The sequence below is a fragment of the Nesoenas mayeri genome, assembly GCF_963082525.1.
Source record: "Nesoenas mayeri genome assembly, chromosome: 2".
In the NCBI taxonomy this organism is placed as follows: domain Eukaryota; kingdom Metazoa; phylum Chordata; class Aves; order Columbiformes; family Columbidae; genus Nesoenas; species Nesoenas mayeri.
This window is the reverse complement of record NC_137543.1, coordinates 119,075,056-119,091,578: the sequence shown is the minus strand read 5'-3', so window position 1 is coordinate 119,091,578 and position 16,523 is coordinate 119,075,056. Positions and strand designations below refer to the sequence as shown.

General features: G+C 39.0%; 1 protein-coding gene across 3 annotated transcripts in view; it reads right to left on the bottom strand.

Moving 5' to 3' along the window:
- Nucleotides 1-263: 263 nt before the first annotated feature.
- The window catches only part of CAPN7 (calpain 7), a 34,080-nt gene continuing 17,820 nt past the window's right edge, over nucleotides 264-16,523 (bottom strand). For all 3 annotated transcript variants that reach the window (XM_080339481.1, XM_080339482.1, XM_080339483.1), the window contains 11 exons: nucleotides 15,538-15,644; nucleotides 13,893-14,013; nucleotides 13,508-13,652; nucleotides 12,769-12,868; nucleotides 10,991-11,126; nucleotides 10,469-10,544; nucleotides 7,968-8,113; nucleotides 7,341-7,403; nucleotides 5,696-5,826; nucleotides 4,391-4,483; nucleotides 264-4,309 (listed from right to left, as the gene is read on the bottom strand). In XM_080339481.1, coding sequence (XP_080195607.1) covers nucleotides 4,165-4,309; nucleotides 4,391-4,483; nucleotides 5,696-5,826; nucleotides 7,341-7,403; nucleotides 7,968-8,113; nucleotides 10,469-10,544; nucleotides 10,991-11,126; nucleotides 12,769-12,868; nucleotides 13,508-13,652; nucleotides 13,893-14,013; nucleotides 15,538-15,644 — 1,263 coding nt within the window. In that variant the 3' untranslated portion in view covers nucleotides 264-4,164. The remainder of the gene's footprint in view (nucleotides 4,310-4,390; nucleotides 4,484-5,695; nucleotides 5,827-7,340; nucleotides 7,404-7,967; nucleotides 8,114-10,468; nucleotides 10,545-10,990; nucleotides 11,127-12,768; nucleotides 12,869-13,507; nucleotides 13,653-13,892; nucleotides 14,014-15,537; nucleotides 15,645-16,523) is intronic.

Below are 16,523 nucleotides of genomic sequence, written 5' to 3'. Positions count from 1 at the left end.
GTACCCTCATTTTACACCACGCTTCTGCAACATTTGTTTAAAGACCTTGCTGCAGCCGCCTTCCTTCGGTGACCCCCGGACTTGGCAGGTAAATCACCCTTCAAACATGGAAGCAAATACGCAGAACCGTGGGTCTAATAAATAAATGGAAAACTCATTTTATTTTAAACTTCATAAAAGCCATAATTACAAATATGACAAACTGAAATGATTTAACGTACATCACTGTAGAGTAACGGCAAATGAACAAGCTTTCTGCAGTTACTTTTCTGTTGGAGCTCTTGCTGTGTTCTGAAGTGTAACATGATGGTAGCTGCCTTCATGGGTATAAAAATAAGCCTCTGGTGTATCAAAGTATTATATGTGATCACTTCAGCTGCCCTGAAGTGAGAATGTATAAAAGCAAATGTTAACCTGGGCATTCTATTGCTCTTTGGTTTAATCAAACAAATGTCCTTTTTTGACTAATGAAAACCTCTACTGTACATAGACAAACTTAATTCCAGGTAGACGGCTGTTCAAATACCGCATAGATTGCACGGTGAAGTGTGTGATTATTGTACAAAACAGTGACATGAAACTTGCATCAGGGGACTCAGACTGAATCTCAGGCTTGAGGGGCAGAAGCTGTAGCTGCTGCTCATCCAGGTACCACTTCTTGCCGAGTCTTCAGGAACTGGTGGATCAGATGAACCAAGGACTAACCTGCGCCTTGCTAACAAAGCAAAGCGTGGATGTGTGTGGCTTGTGGGGTTGTCACACCCTGAGCTATAAACAGCAGCATTATGGGATCCTGCATGGAGCTTTACGGTAGGATTTAAAACAAAAAATACCCAGGAAAGGCTTTGCAGTGCGTAAATAAGGAGAATGTCAAAACTTCTGAAGAGGCTATATACAGTTATCCTTCTGCACCACTGACAGAGAATTAAAAATCCTTTCTTTGTAATAGTCTTCCCTTAGTGAATCAAAGCAAGTGTAAATCCTCTTAAAGCCCCTCACAGCAACCAGCTTTCATTTCGTCACTTATCCCCCTCGTGCTCTGGCTCGGGCAGCAGTTCAGAACTGCACACTGTGTGACAACCAACTTATGAGGGCAGGATGCTTGTTAGTAATCTTATGACACTTTGCATTTTGACATTTAAAAGCTTGAATTGTGTGTTTACAGGCAGAGCAGACTTAAAGGTTGAGAGGTGGATGAATACCCTAACTTGGCAGTAAAGTAACATGACCAATGTACCTTTGTTACATTCTGAGCTGTTGTGCAGCTATTTCAGTTTCTGCACACACAGGCTTTGTTACTGCGTAACATTTCTATGCTTATATCAGCATCCACTACTCTGTCATATGGATCAAAAAATGCTAAATGGTATATAGAAAAAAAAAATCACCGAATGGTTGCGGTTAGACGGGAACTGTGGAGATCATCTAGTCCAATGCTCCTGCTAAACAAAGCTGGGTCACTTAGAGCTCAAGAAAAAAAGCAAAGCTTAACCCAGATATTGGCCTGAAGCTGTGTTAAAAATCTAAAGATCAGTTCATTTTTCAATATTGTTTTTCTGATTTATTTGTGGAAAAAATACAGTAGTATGTCTTTGACATAAATTATCCAAGCAAACACTAAGTGCTTACATGAACTTTTTTTCCTAAGGGAAAAAGGCCAAGAAAATTTTGTAAAGTGAGTTTGGCACAACCAGAATCTGTAGACTAGAATTTAAGAATATTTAGTATATTTCCTCTTAAATGTTCTGCCCTATATCTGAAGGGAAATGTACAGCGATGGTATTCTAGGAGCCTATGTAGGTGCAATATTTGACTAGAACTTGTGTTATAATGGCCACTGATGCTGCACTTAAAGCCTGTGTATTTATGGGGATGAGCCCAATCCACTGCCTGTGCTGGATGTGTAAGAAATGTGTGTCCTGGTGGGGACAGGATCCTTTGTGAGCATTAAGGAAGCAAGAACATTCCTTGCTTTTAGTTTAGCCCAGTATGGAAGCTGAGCCTTGTGCTTGTTTCATCCAGCGTAAGTTTTGGCAGTAGCTTGTGGCAAGTCTATCAGCTGGATCTCAAACAGCAGATGTGCAAGAACATAGAACCAAAAGCTGACAGGTCTGGCCTCTGCCTTTTGTACTGTCAAAAATATACTCAGCTGAGGCATCCTAACTACCTCTAACAACTTCATACGTGATGAGATAGATATACACAGAGCTCCATTGCCACTCTGGTACAGCCTGATCCAAAACCGTAACACAGATTTGTTGGGAAAATTTTAATTTAGTAGGGATGAAGCGGTCTTTAGCACATGCTCTAAAAGTCAAGGATACTGCCAAATAATCTGTTTTTTTGCTCAGCTGTTCCCTCTGTTGATTTGTTGCGATAATCATCAGAAACTTCCCTGCAAAAGAAGGCAAGTCACGCTGTGACAAACTTGTCACAAATTTCCTAGGCCAGATGGTCTTGGAAAGAGCTGCAGTCAGAAAGGCCGGTGTTTTCAAAGGCCTGTGTTTTCAGTGCCCTTTTAAAGCCAGACATTTGTCAAGCTGCTGTCTGATGAGGGAAATGAAACAAAAGGATCTTGTACTTTGTGGAGAGGGCTAATAGCAGACTTTTGTGGGAGTCATTTTAGCCCACAGATACTTCTGGTGTCCCTCTAGCACATGCGCTCAGCTTCCCGATGACCAAATAGCACCTGTGGTCTAAAATAAGACTTAAATCTACCCTCTTTTGCTTGGAAAAATGCCAAACCAGCCTGAATGGCAAAGGACTTCCTATGGCTGTTTTAAAAACACTCCTCTCCCCCAACTATCAAACATAGTGGCATTTGGAGTCTGCCATTTGTAAGACGACAAAAAAGAATGTATTTTAGGATCAGTGAGGCAGTTTCTATTTAAGTTAAAAAGAATAACTTTGTTATCTTTGATCCTCTTCAGATACAATGTATATAGATCTTCTGGAAGAAGAGCACACATAGTAGGCATCTGAAAAATCTTACTCTGAACTAATCTCACTTCCACTATTTTCATAAGAACTTTGTCCCTACTCCCATTGATGGCACTGGCCACATGCTCGATTCATTCACCAGTTTCCACTTGAAAGAAAAAAGAACCTTTTAAAAGATGTTTTGTATAAGGGGATCAGCAAGTGTATTTCTTGCAGCTCTGGTTTATTGGGGGGAGAGCTTTAAATGACCCTTTTCCTACATGCTGAATACTTAATGTTGTGTCCTTGACATTTGTATGTCTTTGCTGGGACTCTGATGGTGGGAGTTCCCTACCTCAGCAGGTATAGAGAATCTTATAGCACGCCTTGAGATGAAAACCTTTCACACCTGCTAAGCAAAGGGGGTGCTGCACTGTCTACACGCTGCTGCTGCCTCATGTCCTGCTTTTACTCCTGATCTGGATTGAGCTAGGTCTTGCACCTACTAGGAAGAAAGCCATAGAGTGCCTTGTGCTGTAATACTATGTATTAAAGCAATACAGGTAGGAAATAACAGCTCTCAAAGTACATGTAACATTAGTGAAGCCATTGTGTTTCTTTTAGAAATAACTACAGCAGGAATCTTCCTTTTCCTTTCCTCCTATATACATATTCATGGTACGCTGAGCATGATAGTCTGGAATACTACATGCTCAGTAGTAGTAAATTGACATTTAGATGTGAGAACTATTTCAATGCTGAAAACATTCAAGACAGCAGCACAAATATGTATTAAAAGCTATTTGGTCCTGAGACTGAATAAGCAGAATACGCAATAATATTTTTTTCTTATATGTTTACTTTTAAGAATAAAATCTTAAACCCATTTACCCTGTATTTTGGGAGAATTTCCATGTTAGTTTTTCTCGTAACTCACTAGACTTTGATTTGACGTGTGGAAAAATTGCAACAGAGTTCTGCCAGTTCATTTGCATATAAGCATATATAAGCATTTGATCCCATTCCCAAGCCCGTTGAACAGCGCTCACTCCAATACCACCGCAGCAAAACCCACAGCTGACTCACTGTCCCAATTAACTGGCCAATCCACAATTCCAGGCTTTTGGATATAGCTCAGAATTTAATTTTCTTCTATGCATATCTATAGTAAGTTATTCACCTGTTCTCAGGCTGTAGGACAGATCAAAACCACCTCCTGAAATGCTAATGCACAGATGTGCCTCCTCACTGCAGCTGTGATACCTTAAGAGGAGTAGTACTGTTAAAATCTAAGAAAAAGGGACCCTCTTGTTGAGGCAGGAATGTGGTGGGGATAATGTTGTAAACTCCAGCAAATATGTTCTCCACTTCCAAGTAGCAAAATCCACACCTATGATAAAAGAAACTAACTGTGAGAACTAAGATCTGAAGTGTGTTTCAAACCTTCAAGACTTTATGAAGTGATTATTACCTGTAGTCGCCACTGCTCTTTTTCTGAAAGCCACAGGAACCAGGATCTCCTACTGTCGAGACTGTGACGAGTTCAAAACCAACGCTGTATTGCCTGCAAGAGCCGTGACAGACTTATTTTTAGTTATTTGGGTCATCAAGTTTACCACAAAGATGCTATACAATATAACTGGAAGACATCTAGAAGTTTTGTCGCATTTGGGACAGAACGTTAAGTCAAACTGACCATGACATTAACATAGAATTAGGAGGAAGAGGGAACAAATTTCAGGTTCACAATTAGGCTATAAGGAAAATGCCTGCTAGAAGTCTGCCTCTGCATTCAAGCAGATTTTAAGTAGTTAAAACTTGCGGTGACAAATTCCTGTGCCACATGGGTCAGATCCTAGGCTGTGATCTGATGGCTGTCAGAGGAATCAATGTTGGTGATCTCAACAGAATTTCTCATGTTGCGCTATAACGTGGGATAGTTTGCCTGCTACCTGTTAACAGACATGACAGGCACCACTGCCCCTGTCAGTCAAACTACCCAAATATCATCTGCAAGCGCAGAAAAAAAATGCACACAAAAAACCTGCTCAATTAGTGGAACAATAGAGCCACCACACCTTTGCACTCATCTTCATCTCATGAGAGGAGCTCCCTCCAAGTGAGGAGGATGGATAAAGAAGTGCTGCCATTTTGTGGGGCCCACTGTACAGCTTTGCAAAAGACACACACTTGACTGCGTGTCAGATGTTGCTATTTAGAAGCGCTGTATAGTGGTATTTTGAGATAAATCGTGAATTTTGCCAAAGGAATTCGACCTGTGTGGGTCTGCTCCATAGGGCACTGACATCCAAGGCTTCTCCTGGCCTGCCAGTGGCAGAGTAAATGCACTTTCAGACCTGAAGCTACTGCATAGACCATTATTTGAGAGCCTGTAAGGGTTTAGTATCCTACATATTTCCTCAACAACAAAAGGAATTATGATTGTAATTAGTTTTAAGAGGAAGAAAGAAGTCCTTTGCACCTTCTTCCCTTCTGTGCAAGGCCTAGCTCTGCTCAGACCCTGAAACTAAAGAGAAAGAAGGCTCCTGATTTCCTTGTGGGTCAAGGATTTCATCAGTAGCAAATGTGCAGGTTTAAATCACTATTGATAGTGAAGTTGAGGAAGATAAATAGTGCTCCATCCGAGCTACCTCCCATACCTTGTCTTCTGGATTTTCAGGGGGCTTCCCACCCTCCCCATGGAGGAAGCTGACCAAGCTTTATCTTTAGCATGTAATACTCTTGCTGTGTTGGTGCCCGCTTATTCTCTACAAACCTTGGCCCCCGTAGTTCAATTAGTAATGGCCCGTTCTTGTCCAGCTGGAATTGATAAATGGGGTTATTTTTGTAGGTGTCTCTGAAATTTCCACATCCGCCAGCACTGAGACCTTTCCACTGTCCATTAACCTGGAAGAAGTCAGAAGTACAGAAAATACTTTTTATCCTGAGGATTTTTATTGCTTATTCATACACACAAACGAGACTAGAGGCTTCCCTGATTTTAGAGGTCACTGGCTTCAGTAATCTGTCCTAATTTTTAAAGTGCCAGTGAAAGACTGTGTTAAGTATTCAGGAAGTTTCACTGCAGTCCTCCACCCACCTCAATCAAAGCCTTAGATCATTTATAAAAGTGTATTTATCAGCTTATATTAAATAACTACTGAGTGCCTGTTTCTGACTATGATAAACTGCATCTAACAAAGGATCTATATCCCCATCTATCCCACAAATACTGGGCTATGCAGGCTATTTTTTTTTTTTTGGCTCCAACACTCCTCTGTTGGGTTGAATGAGAAATGAGCAGTATAGGAAGTACAACTCTACTTGTATTTTAGCCTTTCCTTTCAAAATTGCTTTCTCCAGCACCATCCATTCACCACGATTCACTCCAAGAACCAGCATTACAGGGACAAGATATCCATAAGGACGGATTCCACAAGGACAAAGACATATAAGAGGAAAAATGCTGCTCAGACTTTGAGAAACAGGCCATCTGTTTGCAAGTTCCTCCTGCTAGTCATTCCACTGAAAGGTTAGACTTGTAAGACATGCCACGCATTCACACAAATTTACAGCTGAGATCCATTTCTCCTGTGACTTCCCTCCCCTTTCTGTCAAATCAGTGAGGAGCAAGCTCTTTTTTTCATGTGATTGAATTAATTTCTTTACTTGGTGTTCAAAAACCCCTAAAATGGCAAGTTTGGAAGCCAGGGGGATTTCTCCCCCAGCCATATTACTACCTGGGAACATGATGCTGCTGTGTGCCATTAGCTTCCTGAGACTTTTCCACCTCCGCTGCACTTAGTTCCAGGAATTTCCTGAGGTCTCGGTGAGCTCCAGAGGTCACCACTCAACTTTAATATAAGACATCTAACAGAACTGGATTTTACTGGTAAACTGTGAATTCGGTACCTGCTTGTTTTTAAACACGACTGCTGAGCAAGCACCAAGTGAGCACCAAGCAGAGGCAACTAATTTTTTGTGTTTCGTCGTAAAGACAGAGCTGGCCTTGGACAGCTAGAATGTGCCTTTTATTGGAATACTAGGCAAATATAATCAAATAATTAACAGGTTTTCCACTTCATTTTCTTTGGAAACGAACAGGTGTTCTGCCTCAAACAGGCCGGTCACCTTAAATGAGTTTGTGACCTCTTAAAGCATTCCTCCATTCCTGTGCGACCTGCTCTGGGTGAACCTGCGTTAGCAGGTGGGTTGGACTAGATGATCTCCAGAGGTCCCTTCCAACCCCAACCATTCTGTGATTAGGCTTTAGTTAAGTTTAATTACTTAGAAGATGGCATAAGCTGGCATTTTTTGAGCAGTAGAATAAAAACATATTTCAAAATCTTGCACATCTTAAATATGGAAAAGTCAAACCAGAATTATTATCCACTGAGCCATAAAATAAAATATTTCTTTACCCGTTTGGAAATGGTGTAAGGTGTAGGAATCTTGGAAAAGGTGAACTTGCACAACGAATACACCTGTGTTGTAAAAGATGAAGCTGGTCACATATTCATTTTGCGCTTTTCATATGAAATCACGACATTCAAAAAAGCAGAATTGCCTACACATCATCTTTAGATACTTGTTAACTACATGCCTGTATTACTCATCAGACAACCTCGTCCGAAACTCAAAATCCAGAAGAGTACTGAGACTAATTAGACTTAGTTCTACTTATTTTTTATCTAAAAAAGTAAAATGAAAATGATCTACATTTACTTTTTTCATTGACCATAAAAAACCCCATCTAGCATTGATCTCTGCCTATACACAGATATTAATTTTTTATTCTAGGAAATAAAAGTATTTTTCAGGTGCTTTCATTACTAAAACCACACACAATATATTGTCCTACCTACAACGGAGAACATTATCAAGCTCTTCATCCAGTGGTTCTGCTCCATCATTCATAGTCTCCGTCTCCAAAATAACAATATCAATCCAGAAGTACACTTGTTCATCAAACTCAAAAAGGTTCATCGAACTTGCAAATAAAGGACACTTTAATTGTTTACATTTGTTATGAAATCAGCATTACATACCCTGATGGTGTAATGGATAGTGTTTTGTTTCTCATACTGGGACACCACTAAGGTAAATGTATGGGGCCCTGGAGAGGTCAGTTTTATCTTGGTCAGATAATGAGGACTGTTGATCCGAATACCATCAATATACGGAGGAGGATCAGCTGCAAAAGAAAAAGATGAACACTTTCCCTGGATCAGAAAGTCACCCAGCTCATTAAACTTCTTAGCCATTTTATATCAGTGAATTTTGCCAGGATAGTCAGACTGTTGGTACTATGGTTAGACTGTAAACAGACTTGAGTGCTCTCAAAAGAATAAAGCCTCAAGATCTGCTCATTAAAAGGAAAGATCACCTTAGGAGCAACTGTTATTTTCAAGGGAAGTACATCACACATAACAAGACAAATTCTGCACTTGCAAGTACAGCTTAAATCCCACAACTTATAAGTACTGTGTATCCATCTCCCACCAATGTCACTATTCAAGGGAGACCTACTGTGATTATGTTGAAATTTAAAAAAAAAAAAAAGATAAGGGGTGCTTGAGCACTCAATCTCTGAGGGGTCTGTTCTTTTTCCATTGGCTGGACAGCTCCTGAATGCAAGCTGCCAAAATCTTCGGCCGCTGGGTAACCAAGACTTTAAAACACGTTCATTGCTTTGACTAACTGGCATACACCTTCCCTCTCTCTCTCTCCCCAAATCCTTGTGATCATTACACAAATATAGTTGTATCCCGATACCAATGCACTTGTAGTACTTATTATAAACATTCCAAATATTTGCTTTTAAAATTAGACAATTTAATTTGTTGTTTGGCCTCTAATTGGTTCTTTCCAGACTTCTTTTAATTTCAGTGAAGCAGGAACAAGTCTAGCCAATTAGTTCAGTAAGCCTAGGATCAGGTCCTTTTATTTTCTTCCACAAAGCAACATGGGAGAGGGGAAAGGATTAATATAAAACAATGAGAAGCTTAGGAACAGCAAATCCTGGCCTCACTGCCAAAGGATTAACCTGCTTTGTACTGATCTTATTTTAACAGATGGTAAAAATAATACTGCAGCTTGACAAATCTATTTCCACGGAAAAAAAAAAAGGTTTTAAATGAGTTTGAGCTCATGAGATTAAAGTTTATAAAAGAGTTTGGGTAGTGAGACAAAACATGAATCATCCAGCTCTTGCAAGTGGTGTTGCTGGAAGAACGTCTTTTTCAAGCAAAACCAAACAATTCCCTCCTCTATTCAAATGTGTTTGGTTTGCCTACTTAAAAATGGTTTTGGTAAGACACACACAGGTAAAACAAGCACTGCTGCAAGTACTAGAAACACTGGAAGCATGTTTTGGAGCATGTTAAGGAGAATCAGATGCTTTAACAAGATCAGCTCTTGCAGAAAACAGATGATGATCTGGTCAGGTCTCAATAGGTGCTTTCCGCAGAAAGACAGCCTGGATTCTAGGGGAACTGGCCGGCAGAGTTCACTGAACAAGACCTGACACGAACAATGCATCCCTTACCAGCCATTCCAATAGAAAAATCCCCGCAAATCTCACTCATTGCTGAAAGCAGCTTTAAAAGCTACTCTCTGTTGCTATTACGTATTGCAGGAGCAGCTACCTGAATGCAACCCTGGTTCTAAAGAGATTCCCTATCTGTAAAAGCAACAGGCCACATCTTATGTGTCTTAGGATGCACCTGAACTGAATTCTTCAAAGGAATAATTTATAGAGATTTCTAACTTGACATAAAGAATAAATAAAGAGATTATATTATTAGCTCTACCTTAAAGTCCTAATCTACCCTATCCATCCAGCCTGGGTGTTACCCTTACTTCCCGTGTCTCAACCTGTGTTTTAGATCTGCTATCTGTCTTGAAATAAAACATACATGTTTTTTTCCCCAGCTACAACAAAGCTCCAAAAGCCAAGCCCCTTCTTCTCCAGGTGAGTAGAATTTGACCTATAATGATCAAGAGTAATACTTTGATAAAATTTGAACAGCTAAATATTTTTCTTAAACATTCCATACTTGATACTTTGAAATATGTTGAAGTGTTCAGCTGTATCTCAAGAGCTTAGGTACTTCACTAAGACAAGTTCACAGAACAATTAACCTTGATTATTTTCATTCAGTGGAAGCCGTAAATCTTTAAGTAATTTCACAAATGTGGGAAATAATTATGCTATCATATAAACAGAAGGACAACATCCATTTACTCTAAGCGATAACTACTGCCACTGCAAGATAACAGAACAATAAAGAAAATGCTGTGCCAAAATAAGCATCAGCAGGATGGTGTAGACCTCTTAGCATGCTTCCAACATGTACAGCTTGATTTATTCCTTCAGTGTAGACTGCTGAAGGTGGCCAAACAGGGCTAAATGACTATACTATTTCAGAAGACTGACCTCTTAGAGTGCAGCATCTAAGTTTAAAGCAAACAGTGCCTTTCCAGAAAATCCTTTGCAATTCGTTATTTATTTCTAACATCATCTTCTTGACAATTAAGGTACACTAACCTGGATAGTAAACTTTTTTGCCATCAGTCTTGTATACAACCATTGTAATGAATTCCCGGTTGTGTGCAAAGTCATCCTATATAAAACACAAACAAAGTAGAGCTGTACATTCTTGTGGAACATAACTAATGCTTAAGTGGAATCAAGTACATATTCCATCATCCCCTTTGATCACCACACAGTATGATCTGATATTTGTATTTACTAAGATGCTAGATCCAATTCTTTAAAAAAATACCTGAAGTAAACAAACTGCCGCTAATTTCACTTGTAACAGTTCAGAGTTGCTTCATTACCTTTATGGTGGAGAATATCAGCACCTCACTCAATTTTTACTCTGGGTCTATTTCAACAATCTCATATACAATTATGGGTACCTGCTGTATTTAAACTTTATACATAGGTCTACATCCTTGAACATGAAAATATAAGCAATAATGTACTAATAACATAGAAGGCTATATAAAAACATTTACAGAAGATGTTATAGAACTCATAGAAAGCATAAGAACAAGCCGGCACCTTGTCGGTGATGTGTCTGCTGAGCAGAACCCAGACGGCAGCACCACCTTGAGGACACTGGACCTCCAGCTTGTACTGAGGGTTATTGGCCAGGCTGTAGGCATCCTTCACCGGACCTTGCTTTGCATCCCAAGTGCTACAAGTAATACAGACGCTTTATTAGATGAGTAAGACACTGATTTGTCCTTTGAAAACTAGCTCCAAATCCCACATATGAACAGAGCAATCAGTAATAAAGTTGCTGAAGGCTCATTTTCTACTGGAATCTGTGACAGGGGTTACACATTACAATCATATCAGAAGTATTATTTTACAACTTGGTTTTATAAATTACTTTGCTACAATGCAAGTGTGATAATAAGAAATGCTACACACAAACAACCACACAAAGCACAGAAAAAGCTGAACCATTCAAATAGCCTGGCTACCCAATTATAGTATTGATGTCTGCAACCATGACTAAGTGAAAAACACCTATGCTTTTTTAACTGCAGAAATCCAGACATAAGCTCTGGTTAGTTCTGAAAGCTTGCCAGATTTTTTTTCTCCAGTTTTTTATTGATGTAATTTTTAGCTTAAAATTTGATCTGGTTTATGTTTAGAAGAGTGCATATGTGAAGTGTTAAAAAAATAGAAAGAAATCTGTGAGGTGCCCTATTGCAAAGTCTGCCTGCTGCCTCATGAACTGCCTAGGCAAAGAAAATAAGGTATTAAAAAAAAAACCCCAAAAGTGCTGATGACTAAATGCAAAGTGCGGCACACTGGGAACAGGAGTGGATACAGTTACTCATAAGTCCCACTGACCCTCCTACACTTGTAAAACAGAACAGCATGTGTTGAAGGCTGAGTTATCAACCAAGCTTCACATTATCACCATCATTACTCCATTTTCTATGGCAGTTGCCACCGTGCCAGGCATTTCCCTACACAGAGGCATGACTATCACTAATGACAAAAGGAAAGCCAGACTAATAGATGAGCTTTGAGGTTAGCATACACATTACCTCACATTGCTACATCTCCACAGTGTATTTTAGATTTCAGAGGAGCCTTGACAGATAAACTCAGCAGTTGTACCATGGATGAAGGAGCTTGTGCAAAGCTAACATACGGACAACAGTGTGGAAGCAGTGGCAATGAACAGTGTACCAGAGTGGAATGGAAAAATAGAGAAACTCTTGCTTCCAGAAAACGTGAGACACACTTATCCTCAAACCATGTGACAAAAAGACTAAATGAGACAGATACCAAGTAGGGCAAAGGTATCATGTTCAGAAAAAAAATCAGCAGTCAATGAAGATTACTTATGATAACTGTGACTCATGAAAAACTGAATTAGTTAAACTACTCTGACATCAGTGAACACACCCTATGAAGACAACATGCACTGCACAAGTGACTTGCAGCTGCTCAGGAAAATGAATTCCAAAGAAAAGCTACATCATTCAGATGCTGTCTGGTCACTGCTTAGAGATGGGCTGCACAAAAATCTGATTTCTCCTCTGACAGAGAGATGTGGAACTGAGGTCAGAATCTGGTTACACAACTTTAGGTCCACAGCAACACCACAGAAGTCACTGGAGTTTCAATGATGTTACAGAAGTCATCAAAAACAAAGCCTGGGCTGAGAATTTAAAAGTGTAAAGTCAGGCTCAGGAGAGCATGGTTGGAGTCCAACCTCTTCAGCTCTAACTACGGAGAATGGAAGGAAGGAAGGAAACACCACATCAGAACATTTAGTCAGATATCGACATAAAAGTTTTCTCCCTTGGACCAACCTGTGAATACACGTAGATTCTTTAAAGAGACTCGGATTCCAACTCAAATAAATAACGTCGTAGTACTGGCACAGGTCCTCCCAGGCAATCCAGAAAATGCCTAAAAAGGAAGCGCTGTTATTGTTTCCTTACCAGACACCTTGATTTTACTTGTTTTTCCAAAGTCTATTTCCAGACAAATGGTATAGTTAATATAGACCAGCGTTTCTATAAAACTTAGTGGTAATGTCTGCATTGCCCAAAGTTCTAAATACAAACTTAACCCAAAAACCAAGTTAGTCTGTGCTTATCATCAGGGGCTTTCTGAAGCTGTCAAGATGCTTTTCATTCCTAAGCACTAAGCAGAACGCATGAAGGAATCTGTTGTACTGAAAGAGACATCATTAATTAATTGACCTGCTTTTCCCTTTCCTAGGTTTCTGGTAAAAAATGTCAAAAGTTACCTTCGCGCTGAACTCTCCCAAGCCAGATACTGAGATAGGAGCACTTAAACAAAGAGGTAATTTCTTGTCAATGAATTTGAGATACTAACAGTCCAGATTACTTAAAATCCAGAAAAACCTGAAATGACATATTTAAATACACAAATACTTCCTAAAGTTTTGGGCTATTTACTTTCTAGTATTTGTTTTACTCTCCCTCTCCTTGTGCTTAAGCATTTCTTTCCACCTTCCTGCAAGGATATACCACAATGATCTGTATTATCTAAAGAGACAGTGACTTTTAAAAACTTTATTACCATTGTCTATTTTCTGAGCTGTTCTGGGATCAAAGTTCAAGTATTTTTGTAAATCTGGGGTCCAATTTCTTGTGTCATTTTCACTGTATCGTCCTTTCCAACGTAAGTGGCTCCAGGGATTTTTCAACTGAAGAAATCGAAGTCCCTAAAGAAATACAAACACTGGATTCATCTTGTCAAGATAATTGTTACATTTATATTAACATGGCATATGGACCAATAGCTCAAGAAATTACAGCATCATTAAGCTTTCTGGAATTTCCCAATGGAACTCAAGGCAAAATAAACCATATAAGCCATTAGATTAAAAAAAAAAAAAGTAGCTTCCCATCGCAGACAGGTTTCAAAACACGTATCTGAAAGCATCTTCGGTTTCACTTGATACCTTATATTCTCTTATATCCAAGACTGCATATGCATGAGTTGGAACTAAGCCCCATTTTTCTCCTTCCTCTTCAGACATCACCCCGGTTGCTGTTGTGATAAGGACATCTCCCTTGTGAAATCTGTCCAAAAAGAGGTGAAAATCAGCTTAACAAAAATTTTGCAAGCTGCAAACTAGCATTTATCAGACACTCTAATAATTGTATGTTTTTACACTGTCCATTAGTGTGACCTGGCTTTATAAAAACTGGAATACATTTTTTTTTGTAAGCAGAAATCACTTCTGAAAAAGCTGAGACAGTGGAACCATTTTCTTGCAGCATTGAATTATAGGCTTTAAATGAAAAATTATTATTTTCATTATAAAACAAAAATGAGAATTTATCAACCTGCAGTTCCATCTGTGTCACTTATTAAAGAAACTCTTTACAGATCTTCAGCTGAACACAACCGTGGTTTCATCAATACTTAGCCAATCACTGCGTATAGCAAATTAATAACTGTCACACCCCCAGGATTCTGAAGGAGCTTCCCCAAACCCAAAGAATGAGGAGTTCATGCTTCTATACTGTTGCAGGTGTTTACGCTAAAGGTTTGTGTCCCCCAGCATACGCCTTACAGGATCTGAACTGTCAATTCACAACAACTGAGTTCTGCAATTGTTCTGAATTACAATTCTCAATTTTGCAACAATTATCATTGTGAAGACACACTACCATGTTTCCTAGCCCATGCTAAAATCCAAGTACATACCCAGCATCCCTAGATAGTTTAAGGGATCACTGGACTGGGGACTGATATATTTTCAGCCCAGCACAGGTGAACAAAAGTGATGCTATACTGGCTACATCCCACCCTAATTGCAGTCACACTTTCAAATTGCAATGCCAGAATATCTGAGAATTTGTTGACAACTGAGAGCTCCCAGTCTACAGAGAAAGCACTGTAGAAAGACTCACAGTCTTTTATCATGGATGTAGATCTTGCAGTCAACACAATATCCCCCTTCTACTGCATTTAAATGCACAAGAAACTGGTTGCAAAAAACAATTTCGAAAGAAATCAAAGTAGTTACTAGCTGACATTTATAAATTACAGTTACATCTTTCACCAGAACTGTTATGGTAGGTCTGCAGATTAGCATTGCAGTTTTGACAGACTTCTGCTGTTCCTCCAGGAGATTTACTAATGGGGCATAACAAGCAAGATCTTGTGATACAACTAGAAATACTGTATTATATCTGCCCTTAAGGACAGCAGATCAATTCCAAAGTCTTAGGCACTATGTGGGAACAAAGAACACATTTCCTTCTACTTTTTAAACACTTTTAATTTGTATATCGGTTCCACACTGCTCTTATCTGACTCTATATTTTATTTTCTTCACCAAGAAATGGGCTACTTTTTTTTCTCAAATGTGAAAAACAAAAATCACTTAAAACAAAATCCCGCAATATTTTACTCTTCTGTTCTATCAAAGCCACCAATACCTCAATCTTTCTTCTTCCAGAAAGCACATGGAGGTTTTATAAAGCACAATTTGTAATAGGACCAAAATGCGATTGAAGGATCTGTGGTGACTGTACTGCTTTTACAGTGGTAACGCAGCAAGCATTTAAATTTCTTAGGAAAAAACAAACTTCTACCTCTGATAAAGCATTCTGAAAGTACTATCCTTATTGAAAGCTTGATTGTCAGAGTGCATAGCGATTCTTTCAGGTATCCAACCAGTCAGTGCATGGAGATCAATATTCTGAAATACAAGCATTCCAAAGAAATTAGAATAGATAATCCATCTATAAGCATACAATGTCTACACACAAATTATAAAAGTGCCTCCAAAGAAATCAATTATGCACAAGTTACAATATATCTCTACACATAAAAGGCTCAAGATTAAGACCATATTAAAAAACCCAAACACATAAAAACTTATTTGATTATTTTAGGATAATGTTTCCAAACAGCCTCTCTCTCCCTCAAAAAATTAAAAAAGGCTGGAAAGTGAACTGGTGAAACAAAGTGGAATTTCAGAGCAATGGAGTGGAGGTCTAAGAGAGCAATCAAATGTGCTCAATTCTATGATTCTATTTTGTTGATTCACAGACTTTTGTTGCAGTCTCAGGAGCACTGTTTGGAACTTTGCTATTATATATGCATTTTAAATAATTTAAGTTTCACTTCTAAGGCTCAGGGTTTGGGTTTTTTATTCTTTTTGAGGAAGCTGACACTGACATGTATTTCCATAAAAAGAGGCTTTATTCTCCCTATTTCATCTCCTTGAAATATTGCTTATTCCTTTTTCTTTTGCTTTGTACTCCTCAAAGCAAAAACAGAGACTATAAATGCTTGAAGTGTCAGTAACCAGCACTGGTGGGTGGGAACTTGAGTAATTACAAGTATAACGCTGCCAGTAAGTAACCCTGATTATAGGCAGGAAGCTATAACACACTTGAAAGCAGAGTGGGCAAGAAAGGTGGAGATTAAATGTCATAAATCAAGCTCGTTTTCCAGAGAGCAAGTTAGAGGATGACCATGGGAATAACACACAGCTGTTCTTACCAGCTTCTGTCCTCTAAAACAAAGCAGCCCAACACTGACATAACACATGTCAAAGTGTATGCTACATTTA